This window comes from Lepidochelys kempii, chromosome 1 (assembly GCF_965140265.1).
Source record: "Lepidochelys kempii isolate rLepKem1 chromosome 1, rLepKem1.hap2, whole genome shotgun sequence".
Lineage (NCBI taxonomy): Eukaryota > Metazoa > Chordata > Testudines > Cheloniidae > Lepidochelys > Lepidochelys kempii.
Genome location: NC_133256.1, coordinates 31,203,093 through 31,220,186, shown reverse-complemented (window position 1 = coordinate 31,220,186; position 17,094 = coordinate 31,203,093). Strand labels below are relative to the sequence as shown.

General features: G+C 41.4%; 1 protein-coding gene across 2 annotated transcripts in view; it reads left to right on the top strand.

Moving 5' to 3' along the window:
• TRPC6 (transient receptor potential cation channel subfamily C member 6) overlaps positions 1–17,094 on the top strand; it is a 190,835-nt gene that overhangs the window by 149,970 nt on the left and 23,771 nt on the right. For both annotated transcript variants that reach the window (XM_073337992.1, XM_073338002.1), the window contains exons 6-9: positions 4,663–4,896; positions 6,273–6,537; positions 8,235–8,430; positions 10,895–11,098. In XM_073337992.1, coding sequence (XP_073194093.1) covers positions 4,663–4,896; positions 6,273–6,537; positions 8,235–8,430; positions 10,895–11,098 — 899 coding nt within the window. The remainder of the gene's footprint in view (positions 1–4,662; positions 4,897–6,272; positions 6,538–8,234; positions 8,431–10,894; positions 11,099–17,094) is intronic.

The window sequence follows — 17,094 nt, the reverse complement described above, 5'->3', positions numbered from 1 at the left end:
TGTTACTTGGAATTTCAAAACAACGAATTTGAAGAAAAGATTGCATTTGGGCAGCATTGCTCTTGTCAATAATTCCAGTGTCAGTCACAGTCAAACCTGTAGTACTCATGAATTACTCTTGCTGCGTAAGATTTACATCTTCCTGTTGCTGTTGAGTTTCTTGATCTTACACAGCATCTTCCGCTGCATCTGTTACTGTTGGCACATCTTCTTGACTACTGTCCTCGTGTTCAGGTATTGGCATTGAAATATCATCTGTTGCAGTTGCAGAGTTTTCATTATCTGTAGCATTGTTTGTTGGGTAAGGTGTGTTTCCCAGTGGTCTGAGAAATTAAGTTATTGGCTTTGAGCTCTTAGCTGCTGCTTCATTCAGTTCACTTAGCCTAGACCAATCCACACAAGCAGTCCATTTCCTGGACACTACTGTGCTAATAAGCGATGGTCACATAAACACCACCCTATACCGGAAACCTACTGACCGCTATACTTACCTACATGCCTCCCTCTTCCATCCAGGACACACCACACGATCCATTGTCTACAGCCAAGCTCTAAGATACAACCACATTTGCTCCAATCCCTCAGACAGAGGCAAACACTACAAGATCTTTATCAAGCATTCTCAAAAGTACAATACCCACCTGCTGAAGTGAAAAAACAGATTGGCAGAGCCAGAAGAGTACGCAGAAGTCACCTACTACAGGACAGGCCCAACAAAGAAAATAACAGAATGCCACTAGCTGTCACCTTCAGCCCCCAACTAAAACCTCTCCAGCACATCATCAAAGATTTACAATCTATCCTGAAAAATGATCCCTCACTCTCACAGATCTTGGGAGACAGACCAGTCCTCGCTTACAGACAGCCCCCCAACCTGAAGCAAATACTCACCAGCAACCACACACCACACAACAAAAACACTAACCCAGGAACCTATCCTTGCAACAAAACCAGATGACAACTCTGTCCACATATTTATTCAATTGACACCATCATAGGACCTAATCACATTAGCCATGCCAGCAGGGCCTCGTTCACCTGCACATCTACCAATGTGATATATGCCATCATGTGCCAGCAATGCCCCTCTGCCATGTACATTGGCCAAACCAGACAGTCTCTATGCAAAAGAATAAATAGACACAAATCTGACATCAGGAATCTTAACATTCAAAAACCGGTAGGTGAACACTTCAACCTCTCTGGCCACTCAGTAAAAGATTTAAGGGTGGCAATTTTGCAACAGAAAAGCTTCAAAAACAGACTCCAAGGAGAAACTGCTGAGCTTGAATTAATATGCAAACTAGATACCATTAACTTGGGTTTGAATAGAGACTGGGAGTGGCTGGGTCATTACACATATTGAATCTATTTCCTTAAGTTAAGTATCCTCACACCTTCTTGTCAACTGCCTAAATGGGCCATCTTGATTATCACTACAAAAGTTTTTACTCCTGCTGAGAATAGCTCATCTTAACTAATTAGCCTCTCACAGTTTGTATGGTAACTTCCAACTTATCTGTATGTGTGTATATATCTTCTTACTATATGTTCCGTTCTATGCATCCGATGAAGTGGGCTGTAGCCACGAAAGCTTATGCTCTAATAAATTGTTAGTCTCTAAGGTGCCACAAGTACTCCTGTTCTTTTTTCAGTTGTTTCACTGTCTCCTGCTTGCACCACTTTCAAATCTCCTCTTCATAGTGGTCTATCTGGTCAACATGTAGTCTATCCACACTTGAAATATTCTGTTGTAAATAAGTAGCTTATCTACACTTGAAATCTCATACTGTAAACATGTACACAAATGCTGAATAGTATACAAATGCTGAAAAGATTTAAAATGAAGGAATACTAATTAAGACCACAAAATGAGACAGTCAGGTTATTATCCTTGACGTCTGATTTGTGTCCATTTATTCTTTTACGTAGAGACTGTCCTGTTTGGCCAATGTACATGGAAGAGGGGCATTGCTGGCACATTTGATGGCATATATCACATATATCAGATGTCAAGAATTATAATATTCAAAAACCAGTCAGAGAACACTTCAATCTCTCTGGTCACTTGATTACAGACCTAAAAGTCGCAATATTACAACAACAAAAAAACCCTTCAAAAACAGACTCCAATGAGAAACTGCTGAATTGGAATTAATTTGCAAACTGGACACCATTAAATTAGGCTTGAATAAAGACTGGGAGTGGATGTGTCATTACACAAAGTAAAACTATTTCCCAATGTTTATTTTTCCCCCCTACTGTTCCTCACACATTCTTGTCAACTGCTGGAAATGGCCCACCTTGATTATCACTACAAAAGGGTTTTTGATGTTGGAGGGTTTTTTTCTTTTTTTTCCTGCTGGTAATAGCTCACCTTACCTGATCGCTCTCATTACAGTCTGTATGGTAACACCCATTGTTTCATGTTCTCTGTGTATATAAAATCCCCCTATTGTATTTTCCACTGCATGCATCCGATGAAGTGAGCAGTAGCTCACGAAAGCTTATGCTCAAATAAATTTGTTAGTCTCTAAAGTGCCACAAGTAATCCTTTTCTTTTTGCGGATACAGACCAACACGGCTGCTACTCTGAAACATACCATATATTGTCATTTCTATAGTCCTAAAAAGCATTAATAATCTCCTTACTTTATAATATTTAACCAAATAAATGAATATAGTAGTATAACCTGTAAATTATTTAGCACTTATATTTCATGTAGTAATAAATGAATAAATAAATTATTCAGTCTAAGAACTTTAATTGTATTAATAAAATCTATATATTGTAATCTGATTTAGGAGCAAAACTGTGTGAAATGATTGTATAATACTTCATTGTGGTGCCTAAAATATAATACAAGTAACTGTTTATCAAAAATGAGTTACTGCCATGATCTTATATGGATGTCACATATATTGTATTTTAAACAGTTACTCTGGGTGAGGTTTTAATTGACACTAACTGAAAAATAAGGAAAACGTCCTACACAAAATTTCATATAATTTGATAGATATAATATATCATTGGTAAAATGATTGTAGCTTGTGTTATCAACTCTCTCCAGAAACCTACAAGGCTATTTCATAGCTATAACAGAGGGTATTTTCTTCTTACCTTTAAAATGATACAGTAATGAAAAAGAATGCAGTATACTGACAGATTGAATGCTATGGTACCTTAATATTATTTGATGGCTTTTGGGTAAATGAACAAATACAAACTTTCCCTTATTTTATTTCGGAAATATTAAGCCTGCTCCTTACTCATATGACTAGTCATTACTTATGCAGGCAGTCTCATGGAAGACAAGAGGTGTCCAACAGGCGGTTAATGAGAACACAGCTTCTATTCCTGGTTCTGCAACTGGCCTGCTGTTGAACCTTGGACAAAGCACTTCATTGCTCTGTGCCTCTGTTTTCTCCCTCTGTAAAATGGGGATAATGATACTATCCTTTGTACACTACTTTGGGATATACAGACAAAAATCAGTATGTAAGAATAATAATATTACATGCATGAGAAGGGGCTACTCACATTAATAAGAATTTGTTGAACTGAGCCCATATAACAACACAAATCACTTTAAGGAACACTGGATCAGGCCCATTCTGCTATTAGATCCCCACACACTAATGTGTAAAGTGGATTTGAGTGTCGCATCTGAAACACACAGTAGTTTTCCCATGACATGTTTTTATTAATAAATTTTTAATTTACCTTTCAAACAGCTAGAAAAAAGAGATTTTGCTGACATATCCTCACAGCCCTTGATAAAGATATAAAAGGCAGCATATCTTTCATTTTACTTTATCCAAGGAAAAACAGCTTCCTTCAATTACTTTTCAGATGGTCGAGCAGAGGGAATTGATAAAATGTCACATTAGCTTCATGTGCTACTGTGCTGATCTACTGTAGGTCATCTGGTATTTATAATGACCAGCAAATGTCTGTAATGCTGATGTTGCTTCTCACAGGAAGTTTATTGTTCGTACTGAGAAGAATAATGAGAAGCCAACACTCATTAGAATTTAGCATAATTGTGATCATCTTGTCTGATCTCCTGCATAACACATAACACAGTCCGTAGAACTTACCGAAATTATACTTGTCAACCATTTTTGTATGGGTTAGTGTTTTAAAGCAGCTTTGATTTACTCACATGAGAGAAAATCCATAAAGCAAGCACAAGGCCCATGCATTGCTTAAGTCCCACGTAAGCCCTCAAACTAGGTGGGGCTTATGTGTGATTTAAATGAAGCACAGGCTTTGTGCTTGTTCTCTGTACAGAGGTGAATTTCACCTGTGAGGAGTCCCATTATCAACTGAAGTCAGTGAAATACTGTGAGTAATGTAAACAGTCTTTTGTCCCTTACACTGAGGTAAATTCATAGGAAGTCAGTGGAGATACACCAATATAAAACTGTCATGAGAAAAGAATTAGCCCTCCTGTTGGAATGGGAGAGACAATTAATTTTCCTTCATTCTCTGTTGAAGAGTATGATTTGCACATCAAAAAGGAATTCAGAATCTATAAGCAGAAATGCTTTCCAGTTTGACTGCTTCCAAGATCACATCCTATTCATAATATAATATTAAAGAGGATTAATATGAAGTTAAAAATTAATGAAGTATATTCTCTCTTCTCTCTTACGCAGGCATGATATGGGCTGAATGTAAAGAAATTTGGTCTCAAGGGCCCAAGGAATATCTGTTTGAGTTATGGAATATGCTTGATTTTGGTATGTTAGCCATTTTTGCAGCATCATTCATTGCAAGATTTATGGCATTTTGGCATGCTTCCAGAGCCCAGGTCATTTTTGATGCAATTACTAATGTGAAGAACTTTACAACTGCAACATTGGATTCCAACATAAGTTACTACACATTGGGTGAGTTGAATTCACAGAATTCAGACTTAAATATAGGACGAAGAAGAATTGTTTCTATGTTAATACATTTCTAATTCTTTATGTAGTCTCTCAATCAGATTGGATTAATTTTTCACCCAACTTTATTTTTTACTCTCTTCATTACATTCGGTGTTATGTTTGTTTATACCAGTATCTCGAACACACTTCTGCTGATACATAGCAGGTTGCCTGGCTTCATTACCCAGGATGTATAAAAGCAGTATGATGAATATATGTGCTATAGAGCACTACAAATACATTTTTGAAGTATGAACATGGATTAAAAATTCCATCTGTGGGAAATTATTAAAAACAGCTAGTTAAACATGAATTCAATTATAAATTACAGCAAACTATTGCCTTTATAAACAGGGACCAGTGTTTAAGTTGCACTGGATTTCTAAGGTTGCCAAGCAAAATTCTTCTCTCTAGTCCATGCTATAGAACTGTATTAGTGGAGCTTCAATTGACATTAGTATTATAGAGGCACCGGTTGTGATTTCATAGTTAAGGTTGCATTCCATTTTGCACTTAAAGTAGGGGTCCAACCTCTTGGTTTTAGAATGCAAAATGCAATGAAATCCCCAGGGGGAGCTCAGCAATTTGCTGAACAGATATGTAATTACAAGAAATGAACTACATCTAAAAAAGGTCCTGTTCACAAGCAAATGTACATAATCTAAATGAGTCCATTCCATGTCTAAGCTCACACAGTGAGTCATTCATTTATTTGTTGTGGTGCGTAAATGTTAGCTCTCCACTGAGTTTCTGGGACAGGAACATCATTTTCTGTGTTATATATAATGATGTTTTGAAATGTTGTTGTTCAGGGGCATTAGATGTTGGGGCAACTAGCCCATTTCTGTGTTAGACTTGAGAAAGCATGTTTCTTTCTCTAGCCTTGGTTGATGGAAGGATCTTCATGCAAGGAGTTTGCTGAGCACATTAAAAATTCATTGCTGTGGACTCAGTTTGGGCACTCACATTGGCAGGTAGGGGCCCATGCTACCAAGAAGCTGAGTCGTGAGAGCGATCAGTGATTTCACTCAAAGGAGGCACTATATGTGTATATTTTAGGTGCATAATCAGGTGCCCTCATTTCGGCACCCAAGTCTGAAAATTGGCCTCTCTCTTTGTAAGTGGCTGCATTGCATTTCATTTTCAAAATACGGTAAAAGAAAAACTAAAGAGCGAGCCAGCACCCGAGCTGCATACCTCTATTGATTTCAGTGCCAGGTTACACTAGCAAAGGATCTGGGCCACTCTTTCTTTTCTAACCAAAAGAGCATAATCCCATGAATAGCCTAAAGTATACTTCAGCCCAGTTACAAGAAACTCTCATCTTTTATTTCTAGCAAGAATAAACTGGGATCCATCTGATCCACAAATCATATCTGAAGGCCTGTACGCAATTGCTGTTGTTTTAAGTTTCTCCAGAATAGCCTACATTCTCCCAGCCAATGAAAGCTTTGGACCTCTACAGATATCACTTGGCAGAACTGTGAAAGACATCTTCAAGTTCATGGTAATATTTATCATGGTGTTTGTGGCCTTCATGATAGGAATGTTTAATCTCTATTCCTACTACCGTGGGGCCAAACAAAATGAAGCATTCACAACGTAAGTATTACTCCTGTTTAAATGTTAACAATTGCACATCATTTTGTAGAAGGAGAGCTACTTGAACAGAATGCATTAATGTACTAAGTGTCATAATGTGTGGTATAAGATTCCCATCTTTTATTAAATCTCTTGCTCTTGTAGTGAGTGGTAACTTTCTCTGTAGTCCTGGTGCCACTAAGATATAATTGAAATCAAGGATAAGATTTTTATCCCAGTTACACTGGGGCATATCTGGAGTGACTCCATTGAACATAAATTGGACTTAGATTGTATGCTTTCTGGGGCAAGGGCCATCTCTTTGTTACAAAGGGCACCTAGAACAATGATCCAAGCCTGATCCGTGATAGGGGATGGTAGATGCTACCACAATATAAATAATGATCAATACTCGGCTGAATAAAATAGACAGGGTTCAGCACAAGACGTGGCATGTTTACATCAGGTTTAAACCTGATCCCAAGAGAGCTGTGCTGGGAATGGTGCTGGTGTAAGTTAAGGTAGAGGCTACCTTTGCCATGCTAATGGTAGTTGCTATTTTTTCTACAGTTACCCTCCTACCCTTCTGCCTATAAGTCACTCTCATTTTGCAGACCCAATGAATGCCAAATCAGTGCAAGTTGTGCTGCTTTGTCATTGATACCAATTTACATACATGTTACTTATGTCACCACTGGTTTGGCCCAGAGGCTTCTCCATGAGGTGCAGCTGCTTAAACTAACATTAGAAATTTGGGCCAACACATCACATGTGCCCTAGTAGGCTGCATATGCCAGCTGTGCACCAGTTTCATTTTTTTCAAAGGAAATTTCAGCACAGAAGAGAACCATTACCCACAGCGGAGGAAGATGTAGGAACATAGCAATTGCCAGATTGGATCAGATTCAAGTTCCATTCAATCCAGTATTCTGTCCCCAGTAGTGGTCAAAACCAGCTGCTTCAGAGGGAGGTGTAAGAACTGCTCTGTAGGTAGATGTGGGATAATCTGATCCTGCCCTCCCCTCCCCAAGAGGTCTGATCCTGATGTTTAATAGTTAGAGATTTGCTTAAACCCTGAAATGTGAGGTTTAATATCCCTTCCAAAATGTTTGTTATTTAATTATAACTCTGGATATTCTTGATCTCCATATAAAACATCAATTCCATTTTTAATCTTAAATTCTTGGCCACAAAAACTTCCTGTGTCAGTGAGTTTCACAGTTTAATCAAATGTGTGTGAAAACTTATTTCTTTTTATCAGTTTTTAATTTCATTGACAGTCCCCATGTTCTTGTATTAGGAGATAGGAAAATGGAAGTTCCCAGTCTACCTTCTCTGTACCATTCATTATTTTATATACTTTTATCATGTCCCTTTGTATTAAACTCCCTTCTAAGGTAGATCCAGTGAATGAATGTCTCTCCTCCTGTGCACTGCAACCCCTGGTTCTTTGCTCTCCTCCTCTCTCCTGCCTGCTGCTAAATTAGTTGGCTTTATCGTTTATGCCTTAAAATTTAAACTTTGTTATTACGAAGCAGTTTCTAATGGGAGTGCTTATTACATTAAGTGTATGATGGATAATATCAATAAGATCAGACTTCTACAGTTTCATTCAGGAGACGTGTATATGGTAGGTAAAGAGCTGTGACTTGTTTATGAAAACAGTTTTTATAAATCTTTTTCAGGAGGATATGACCATGTTCTGTTTTTCCTTTCAGAGTTGAAGAAAGCTTTAAGACATTGTTCTGGGCTATATTCGGACTTTCAGAAGTGAAATCAGTTGTCATTAATTATAAACACAAATTTATTGAGAATATTGGTTATGTCCTTTATGGAGTCTATAATGTTACTATGGTCATTGTTTTATTGAACATGCTAATTGCAATGATCAACAGCTCTTTCCAGGAGATTGAGGTAAAACTTTATTTTATAATTATATGTGACTGGTTATAGCTCCTTGAGGTTTAGTGTATAAGAAAATGCACATTATGACAAACTCTTATTTTCTACATATAAATATCTTTTTGTTCCAGAGAAACAACCTGGAGTTATTTTTGGCTTAGATAAACACCATACATTCCTTCCAAATTGTTGGTGGTGAAACTGAAAGTAGCTGAAAGCGATGTAACTCCAATGCTTGGAGCAGTAAGAACTAGACTGGACAACGTCCTAAAAAAATACTATAGAACAGTGCTAGAAAGCGATGCATTAGCTGATCTTGCAAGTCTTTTCCATCTCTAATTTGAAATTATTATTTGAGTGGTGCCCCTATTTTTTCTGTTAGAATAGAATCCTTATTCATATGCATCCAACCTATAGGCAAATCCAATACATCATTTTAATTTGTCAGCAACTCTGCTTTTTTCTCTACTGAACAGAATCTTCAATGTAATAAGCTGGTAAAAATCCACACAAACTTTTGGGTGTTGTGGGAAATAAATGGCCAGATCATCTTATAAATTTTTAAGAATAACTTCTCACAATAAAGTGACTCGCACTCTTTCTTTGTCCCAATTAATATTTTAATTAAAGTGGAACAACTTCATTTGGAGAGATTGAGAGAGTCCAACATCAGAGCATCCCATAGTCCAGTAGCTAGGACACTCAGCTGAGAATTGGGGACCCCTTTTCCAATCTTTTGCCCCATCAGTCACAGAGGGGAATTGAATCAGGGTCTTCACACCCTGAGTGAGTACCCTAATGCGGGACTAAAAGTTACAAAGGAGGTAGACCTTCTCCATCCTGGCCATTTAGTGTGGAGTTAGGTGTGCTCTGATCAGGCCCCATAGGCCAGATAGACTTTCTCTGCCTATCTTCTCCTGGTTTGTGAATCACACTGAGGCTTCGGCATTAGAGGGCACCCAGGTGCCTAGAGTGCAGCTGCAGTATGCATGCCCAGAGGCAGAAACTTAGTCACATGGGGAACATTTACAATGAAAATTTAGTAAGTAATTACTGGCTCTTGCCGGTACGCCGTACCGGACCATACCAGCTTACTTTCACCTCTGGAAATATCTCTCTTTCCTTACGGGTCATATTGAAAGCGCTTGGGAGGGCCTTATGACATTCTACAGTCTCCAGCCATGCCACAAACCAAACATCAAGAATAAAACAAAAGGAAAGGATAAAGAAAATGGAGCAATTTAATTTTATCCAAAAAGTGCAGGTAGTGAGATCTTTAAACCATATCTAGTCTTAAAAATTGACCTGTGTATAAAATGATGAAGGAAGGGGCAGAGATGTATGCCTTAAAATAACTTAGCCCAGTGCCAGAGTCTTTGTGTATGATCACTGGCAATGCTCATCTGCTGCACTCAAGAGGAGAATAATATCAAATCCTTGAGTCCTTGCACAAGCAAAACACTTTGAATTCAGCGGTGTTTCTGCTGGTGTGAGTACTAAGTGGAACTGTAGGGTTTGACTTACATTATTGTTGTCTAATTATGTTTTGTGTTTTACTGTTACTCTTTTACGCTAACAGTGTATGCCACCCAGAAGTGAACAAAAAAGTCTATTTCACAACTGACTTTCCTATAGTGTTTCTTATATTTAGAATATGTCACCAGTAAGAATTGACACTATACTGTGGTAAATGTTTAATTTTTAATGGCACCCAGTGTGTAACACACTTTATTCAGTGATCCCATCGCATTTTACAGATATTCACTTAGTCTTAAACCACATGCCTGCAAAATATAGTTAAGGGATACAGAGCAGCCACTTCACTGACCACTGAAATGCGCTTATCTCTGGGACAGAACTCAGCAGCTGTTTATAGGGAAAAAAGTAAGAAAGGATGCTGCATCCAACTGAAACTGCAAACAAAATTTAGACAGAATGTACCATAATGGAAGCAAATTGGAAATTAAGCAGGAAAATGTGGTTAATCTTAGAAAAAGTGCCATAGAATACTCCTACAAATGGTCAGTTTAATGTCTCATGCTCTATTTTAAGCATGTGCTTAAAGCCATCCCTATTCAATGAAGCACTTATGCATGTGTTTAAAAATCAACATCAAGCTTAAAGTTAAGCATATGCTTATGTGCTTTGCTGACTTGAGGCCTTTCCTTTTCTCCAGTCTAATTTCGAAAAGTGTCAATGGATAGACACTTTTTACAGACTAATAGCACTCACTATGAAGGAGCTGATAGTCAAACTACATTTACCTTTTCCTAGGTCCATCCCTTTGCTTTTCTCAGATTAACAAACAATTTGCATAATTAATGTTTCATTTCTTCATAGGTAAAAATAGTAATTGGATCTGCTTGGTATTCATGTCATCCATTCTTGTTCAAAACACAAATGCCATTGGCTAGGGTAATTTTAATAATGAAGACATTGTTAGCATTGTTTTGATAGTCATATTTCTGTCTTACAGGATGATGCTGATGTGGAATGGAAGTTTGCTAGGGCTAAACTCTGGTTTTCCTACTTTGAAGAGGGGAGAACTCTTCCTGTACCCTTCAACCTAGTGCCAACTCCAAAATCTTTGCTTTATCTCTTACTCAGAATAAAAAAATGGATCTCTAAAGGGTACCTATGTCATAAGAATGGTTTTCAGGAAGATGCAGAGATGAATAAGGTAACTTTCCAATGCACTATACCATATACAAATTTTAAGTGTTAATAATATTTTTACCCTTTCTCTGCTGTCGACTTGAGTAGGAGCAGTGGGTGCCTAGCATCTTTAAAAACAGACCACCTTGGGTCCAATCTTACAGCACTGAAATCAATGAGAGTTTTGCTACTGGCTTCAGGAGGAGCAGTATCAAGCTCTTCTTTAGATGCCTTAATATGGATCTGTTCTACTTCTAGGCACTAAGGGCTAGATCCACAAAGGAATTTAAGTGCCTAACTATTGATTTAGACACCTAAGTCCAACATTTAGGTCCTCAGCTGCAGCTTAACCCTGTAGGTGTCTAAAATCCCTAAGCACTACACATCCACTGATAAAGTCTCTTAAATGCATACATTTCTAGTAGTGGGCATGCACAAAGCCAACTAAATCTTGCTTGTTACAGTGTGCACACCTAAGCCCTAGTATTTGAAATACTTAAATAGTCATTGGGCCAGAGTGAGAGTGTGAGAATTCCTCTATAGCTTGGTGGTTAGGGGATTCACCTAGGAAGTGGGAGACTGAGGGTCCAGTCTCTGATCCAGTGACTGTTTATCTACTTCATACGAAGTTGAACAGCTTGATTGAGGGACCCTTATCATAGACTACCCCATAGCCTAGAGATCAGGGTACTCACCCGCGAGGTAGAAGACATGGGTTCAAGTTCCTTCTTCCCATGAGGCAGAGGAGAGATTTTAACCTGGTTCTCCCACATCCTGGATGAGTGTTCTGACCACTAAGGGATAAGAGTAGGCTCCTTCTCCGTTTTTTGTGAGAAAGGGCTGTGAATCCTGAGCAGACATAGGCACTTCTCCCTGACTCAGACTTAGGCACCCAAGTCCCTTTTGAATGGCAGAGTTTAGACCATACCCATCTCCTCAACATTTCTTACTGGCTAGCTTAGTCAGCTCCCGACTCAATGCTGGCTTCTGTGTGTCCCTTTTTCAGGCACCCTACTCTCCCCACGCATTGTATAGGGAGCCTGGCTGCCTGACTCTGGGCTGTAGATTCTGCTGGGTGGCAGGGTGTCAAGGTTCCTCCCCCACTCTGAACTCTAGGGTACAGATGTGGGGACCTGCATGAAAAACCTCCTAAGCTTATCTTTACCAGCTTAGGTCAAAACTTCCCCAAGGTACAAAATATTACCCCTTGGACAGGCCGCTACCACCACCAAACTAATACTGGTTACTGGGGAAGAGCTGTTTGGACGCGTCCTTCCCCCCAAAATACTTCCCAAAACCTTGCACCCCACTTCCTGGACAAGGTTTGGTAAAAAGCCTCACCAATTTGCCTAGGTGACTACAGACCCAGACCCTTGGATCTTAAGAACAATGAACAATCCTCCCAACACTTGCACCCCCCCTTTCCTGGGAAATGTTGGATAAAAAGCCTCACCAATTTGCATAGGTGACCACAAACCCAAACCCTTGGATCTGAGAACAATGAAAAAGCATTCAGTGTTTTACAAGAAGACTTTTAATAAAAAATAGAAGTAAATAGAAATAAAGAAATCCCCCCTGTAAAATCAGGATGGTATATATCTTACAGGGTAATTAGATTCAAAAACATAGAGAACCCCTCTAGGCAAAACCTTAAGTTACAAAAAAGATACACAGACAGAAATAGTTATTCTATTCAGCACAATTCTTTTCTCAGCCATTTAAAGAAATCATAATCTAACACATACCTAGCTAGATTACTTACTAAAAGTTCTAAGACTCCATTCCTGTTCTGTCCCCGGCCAAGACGACTACAGACAGACACACAAACCCTTTGTTTCTCTCCCTCCTCCCAGCTTTTGAAAGTATCTTGTCTCCTCATTGGTCATTTTGGTCAGGTGCCAGCGAGGTTACCTTTAGCTTCTTAACCCTTTACAGGTGAGAGGAGCTTTCCCCTGGCCAGGAGGGATTTCAAAGGGGTTTACCCTTCCCTTTATATTTATGACACGCCCCCCAAATCTCAGCTAGGGTGAAACACTGGCTGGGATTTCTTCCTGGAGCTCTAGGAAAACAGAGTTAATAAGACACATGCATCTCTAAATATACTACCAAGTACATAAAGACTAACAATATTTTCCACATCTCAAGGACGATTTTAACCAGTTGATTCTGGGAAACTTTCACGGGAGAGTGCATCAGCCACTTTGTTAGAAGCTCCTGAGATGTGTTGGATGTCGAAATCAAAATCTTGGAGAGCTAAACTCCACCGAAGAAGTTTTCTGTTAGTTTCTTTGACGGTGTGAAGCCACTTTAGTGCAGCATGGTCGGTTTGCAGGTGGAAACGCCGTCCCCAAACATATGGGCGTAGCTTTTCCAGAGCGTAGACAATGGCATAACATTCTTTTTCAGTGACTGACCAGTTGCTTTCCCTCTCAGACAGTTTTTTGCTGAGAAACACTACAGGGTGGAATTCTTGATCAGGTCCTTTCTGCATTAAAACTGCTCCCACACCACGCTCGGATGCATCTGTGGTTACTAGGAACGGTTTGTCAAAGTCTGGGGCCCTTAGTACAGGGTCAGACATGAGTGTCGCTTTAAGCTTGTTAAAGGCCTTCTGACACTTTCCGGTCCACTGAACAGCATTTGGCTGTTTCTTTTTGGTTAGGTCTGTCAGTGGGGCAGCGATTTGGCTGTAGTGCGGTACAAATCGTCTGTAATAACCGGCCAAGCCTAAGAAGGATTGAACCTGTTTCTTTGACTTTGGGACAGGCCACTTTTGGATAGCATCCACTTTGGCCTGTAGGGGGCTGATAGTTCCTTGACCCACCTGGTGTCCAAGGTAAGTCACTCTGTTTAGGCCTATTTGACACTTCTTAGCCTTAACAGTTAGTCCTGCCTCCCTTATGCGCTCAAGGACTTTTTGTAGATGTTCCAGGTGGTCTGCCCAGGAATCCGAAAATATGGCCACATCGTCAAGGTAGGCGACTGCATATTCTCCTAATCCCGCTAGGAGACCATCTACAAGTCTTTGGAAAGTGGCGGGTGCATTTCGCAGCCCGAAAGGGAGTACATTAAATTCATACAGCCCGAGATGTGTGATGAAGGCTGACCTTTCCTTGGCAGATTCATCTAGCGGTACCTGCCAGTACCCCTTGGTTAAGTCCAAGGTAGAGATGAACTGGGCCCTTCCCAGTTTCTCTAATAGTTCATCTGTGCGTGGCATGGGATAGTTGTCTGGGCGAGTTACAGCATTTAGCTTACGGTAGTCCACGCAAAAACGTATTTCCCCATCTGGTTTGGGAACTAGAACCACTGGAGATGCCCATGCACTTTCAGAGGGGCGGATTACACCCATCTGTAACATATCCTGGATCTCCCGTTCTATAGCAGTTTTAGCTTGAGGAGACACCCGGTAAGGTTGGACCCTAATTGGGTGAGCATTACCTGTGTCAATGGAGTGGTATGCCCGTTCAGTCAGTCCTGGGGTGGCTGAGAACGTTGGCGCGTAGCTAGTGCACAGCTCCTGGATCTGCTGTCGCTGCATACGCCCAAGGGTCATGGAGAGGTTCACCTCTTCCACACCACCAGCACATTTCCCTTCGTAGTAAACACCTTCAGGCCACTCAGCGTCGTCTCCTCCCTGGGCTGTAAACTGACAAACCTTTAATTCTCTGGAATAAAAGGGCTTTAGAGAATTAATATGGTACACCTTAGGCTTTCGGTTGGAGGTGGGGAATGCTATGAGATAATTAACAGCTCCCAGGCGCTCCTGGACCGTGAATGGCCCTTCCCATGATGCTTCCATTTTATGGGCCTGGAGTGCCTTTAAGACCATGACCTGGTCTCCTACTTTGAAGGAACGCTCTCTGGCATGTTTATCATACCAGGCTTTTTGCTCTTTTTGAGCATCCTGTAAGTTTTCTCTAGCAAGGGCTAAAGAGGTTCGGAGGGTGTTTTGTAGGTTGGTTACAAAGTCCAGAATGTTAGTTCCTGGAGAAGGTGTAAATCCCTCCCATTGCTGCTTCACCAACTGCAATGGCCCCTTAACCTCACGGCCATATACAAGTTCAAATGGGGAAAACCCTAAACTGGGATGTGGTACAGCTCTGTAGGCAAAGAGCAACTGCTGCAATACTAGGTCCCAATCATTGGAGTGCTCATTTACGAATTTACGTATCATGGCCCCCAAAGTTCCATTAAACTTCTCCACCATGCCATTTGTTTGATGATGGTAAGGAGTGGCAACCAAGTGATTTACCCCATGAGCTTCCCAAAGGTTTTTCATAGTTCCTGCCAGGAAACTAGTCCCTGCATCTGTGAGGATGTCGGAGGGCCAACCTACCCTGGCAAAAATGTCTGCTAGTGCCTGGCACACACTTTTAGCCCTGGTGTTGCTTAGAGCTACTGCTTCCGGCCATCGGGTGGCAAAATCCATGAAAGTCAGTATGTACTGCTTTCCTCTGGGTGTCTTTTTCGGAAAAGGACCCAGAATATCCACAGCTACTCGCTGAAATGGAACTTTAATGATGGGGAGTGGCTGGAGAGGAGCTTTGACCTGGTCTTGGGGTTTTCCCACTCTTTGGCACACCTCACAAGACTGGACATAGGTAGAAACATCCTTGCCCATTCCCTCCCAGTGGAATGACCCCCCCAAACGGTCTTTGGTCCTGTTCACCCCAGCATGGCCACTAGGGTGATCATGGGCTAAGCTCAAGAGCTTGGCCCGGTATTTAGTTGGAACTACCAACTGTCTCTGAGGATGCCAGTCTTCCTGGTGTCCCCCAGAAAGAGTTTCCTTGTATAAAAGTCCTCTTTCTACAACAAACCTGGATCGATTAGAAGAGCTGAGAGGCGGTGGGTTGCTCCGTGCCGCCGTCCAAGCTCTCTGGAGGCTTTCATCTGCTTCTTGTTCGGTCTGGAACTGTTCCCTTGATGCTGGAGACATCAGTTCCTCATGGGATTGTGGACCTAGGCTTGGTCCCTCTGGAAGCGATATAGGGGATGGAGCTGTTTCTGTTGACTGTGAACCGCTCTCCGCTGGTGTACTATGTTGGGATTCAGGCTCCGGCTGAGCCTCTTGTGTAGGGTTATCGGCTGCTGCCAGTTCAGGTTCGGTGGGGCCCTCTGGTGTTGAGGTTGCAAGTACTGGATTCAGTGCTGACACGGGGTCTGGTGTTGGTTGTTCGGCTGGTTCCGGTTCTGGGACTGGTTCCGTCTGGGTCTCTGGGACTGGATCCACTACTGCTGTTGCAGACATTGGCCTGGGGTCCAGGTCCATCACCTCTGACTGGGTCCTGATAGAAGTTTCCGGAACAGAGCTAGGCCTCACGGCTTGTTTAGCCTGGTTGCGGGTGACCATTCCCACCCTCTTGGCCTGCTTCACATGATTGGCCAAGTCTTCCCCCAACAGCATGGGGATGGGATAATCATCATAGACTGCAAAAGTCCACATTCCTGACCAGCCCTTGTACTGGACAGGCAACTTGGCTGTAGGCAAATTGAAAGAGTTGGACTTGAAGGGTTGAATCGTCACTTGGATCTCTGGGTTGATTAAATTGGGGTCCACTAAGGAAGCATGGATAGCTGACACTTGTGCTCCGGTGTCCCTCCACGCGGTGACCTTCTTCCCACCCACACTCACAGTTTCCCTCCGCTCCAAGGGTATCTGGGAGGTATCTGGGCCTGTGGACCTCTGGTGTGATTCCGGTGCAATGAACTGTAATCTGTTGGGGTTCTTGGGGCAGTTGGCCTTTACATGCCCCAGCTCGTTACACTTAAAACATCGTCCAGCTGACGGGTCACTGGGGCGAGGAGGGTTGCTGGAGAACGGGGTGGTGGGACGATAAGGGGTCTGGAGGGTTCTTTGGGAGGTAGGTGGGGCTTTGGGCGGCCCCCGGTAATAGGGTGTGGTCTGGGGTGGTCCCTTCTGGTCTCCGCTCCAACTGCGACCAGTTTTCTTCTTCTCTGCCACCTCCACCCATCTGGCTCCAATCTCTCCTGCCTCAATTACAGTTTTGGGTTTCC